Raw genomic sequence first — 2,557 nt, 5'->3', positions numbered from 1 at the left:
CTCTGCATATGGTGCCCTAAATTAAATGCAAAATATGGTATATAACCTATAAAGTTGGAACTTTCTAAGTAGTTTCCTCTGGATTTGATGAATAACCATCCTGTCATTTTTGGCATTAATATCTAGAAGCTTAATTTTATTTGCATAAATTGTGCTTTGTTAACTACATCTTAAAGTTGGAGATTAATACATAAAATCAACTATGTGCAGTTCACTGATACTACATCAAAAGTAGCAGTCAATAAGTGATTAATCATAAATCCATTTATCTAATTGGAGTTAACATATTAGATGAGAAAGAACAATAAGATATAGATTTTATCTTGTGTTTATTTCTCCAGTTAGTTTTCTTAAAATAAAATTAGCACATCATAAAATTCTTCTTGAGGCTTTCAAAGGCCTTTCTAAATATGAACACATGCTAGATGAACTGGCAAAAATTTATAATCTTAAGTGTGTGTGTGTGTGTGTGTGTGTATATATATATATATATATATGGTGAGGTAAGAGATAATGAATTAAAAGCACATGGTATATTTGTGGAAAAGCTAAATGTCAAAAGGTCTCAGACTTTAATTTCAACTTAATTCTTAAATATTATTTTTCCTAAAAAAATAATAAAATTTTCTCTCATTTGAACATTTATTCCAGTAAAATGAAGATTTACATATCCTACCTTTTTTCTGTCTCTTTTTAATGATTCCAGTAAGATGCTTCTTTAATGACTCAACAACATGTCCTTCATTTTTTATATTCTGAACAAATGGGTGATGAAGCATGTTTGCAGAAGTAGGACGAAATAGGAAATTTTTTATCATGCACTTTTCCATGAAATCATGGAACTTGCGGGACCTAAAAGAAATGAATCAAAGAGGTAAAAGAACATTCTCAGGTATTCCACACCTCCCACCTCCACCCACATGCCACTCTGAAGGTCATATTTTTGGAGAGAGTTGTCTTAGCTGTAATAGTCTTTTCAGTAACCAGATATCCTATAGCTTGACAATGTACATTACACAGCAATGCCATTCAAGCCTCAGAAGAGGCTGGAGTCAATGATATTTTCTACCCAAATAATAGTAGAAACTTCGGTGAGTTCAAAAGAATGTATGTGGTAAAAAAGACGAGTGGTGGGATGGCAATTAAGTGGTTGATGTGATTTATGCAGACCATGAGACCAGACTGGTCATCCCATAGTAGTCATATTTTTAAAGCCTGAGTGTTTTTCTTGACTATGTGCACTTTGAGCTCTAAAGCTGTCCATGTAATGATCCAGAAAAGGGTGTTAATAGCACCAGGACTAATTAATTTTATAAAATGGCCCATGCAAACAGATGTGACCAGAAAGCCAAATCTGTGGGAAGGGTTAAATTTAATCACAAGGAAGAATGTCAGCAACTGAATCATAGTAACCACTTTTACCAGGGCAAGTAATATATACTGAGAATAAGCAAGAACTTCATGTACTAGTTCCAAAAACTTCAGGAAGAAAGATTCCCAAGTTCAGTTGGGCTGTAGCACTCTGAGAGAACAATCCTCTTTAGGTTCTGTGAATGTTTAGTTTTATGGGTCAAACGACTGGGCTATACATCACAATCATTGACTGCCTATGTAAGCTCAGTGAAAAACTTCACAAATGGCTTCCATTGGTCCAGCCCATTACAGGAGACAAAACTAAATATGTCACTAATGCCAGGACAGTACTGTCATCATAATACACCATGGAGAGTATTATTTCTATTTGTCTAGCTAGCTCTTAATGAACAGTACTCATTTAGACTCCTTAAGGTATTCATTTTTAGGAAATATTGTCCAACAAGGATATTGAAACAGGACTGATCAAATGAATTAAAACTTCTTTGCTATATAAAAATATCAAGTTAATGTGTTTAAGAGATTAAATCATTCATCTTTACCATCCACTGGATTTGACTTTGGGAGCAGATTCTCGCAAAATAACAAATAAGGCTTCCAAAGGTTGAAGATTACACAGGGCTGCAAAGGAAAATAGATAAGTTTAGAATGAGTAAGAAAGGTAACTACAGAACAAACTCCTAATTCCAGAGGGGATTCTCAGTGTTCTTTCACATATCATGTTGAATAGACACTGAAGAATAGATATGAAAGAAGGTAGTTAGAAGAAAAGTTGACTTTAATACAAGCTGTCCATTATATAAGATACTAAACCTTCACTATTTCCAAGTGTGACAAATAATAATAAATTACACTAGGTTAAATTTTTGAAATGTGTGATTGATGATTTCTATCTAGAGAAGTCAAAAACACAGGTGGAGTCAAGTACTCTTCTGTGCTTGTGTACTGCCGGTATCCTCCACAGTTGTAAAACTGGAATATGTAATTATAGGCTGAAAAGTCTATCATACTAGTAACTATGCACAATAATGTGCAAACAATGATTTAGTAGTCTAAAAAGATGAGAATGATCTGGTTTGGAAGCTAACAGTCCTAGGAAAAGAAGTAGATACAATGTAACTATTAAGAAGGGGCTTCCTAGGTGGCACTAGTGGTAAAGAACCCGCCTGCCAATGCAGGAGAC

General features: G+C 34.0%; 1 protein-coding gene across 1 annotated transcript in view; it reads right to left on the bottom strand.

The window, feature by feature from the left end:
* Window positions 1-676: 676 nt before the first annotated feature.
* LOC104993196 (nik-related protein kinase-like) overlaps window positions 677-2,557 on the bottom strand; it is a gene marked incomplete at both ends in the record, with an annotated part of 3,465 nt that continues 1,584 nt past the window's right edge. Inside the window, 2 exons of the mRNA XM_010846346.1 lie at window positions 677-852; window positions 1,917-1,995. Coding sequence (XP_010844648.1) covers window positions 677-852; window positions 1,917-1,995 — 255 coding nt within the window. The remainder of the gene's footprint in view (window positions 853-1,916; window positions 1,996-2,557) is intronic.

The sequence above is a fragment of the Bison bison genome, unplaced genomic scaffold, assembly GCF_000754665.1.
Source record: "Bison bison bison isolate TAMUID 2011002044 unplaced genomic scaffold, Bison_UMD1.0 scf7180017849002, whole genome shotgun sequence".
NCBI lineage: Eukaryota > Metazoa > Chordata > Mammalia > Artiodactyla > Bovidae > Bison > Bison bison.
Note: the sequence above shows the minus strand (reverse complement) of the source record. Positions and strands in the feature narration are given on the sequence as shown.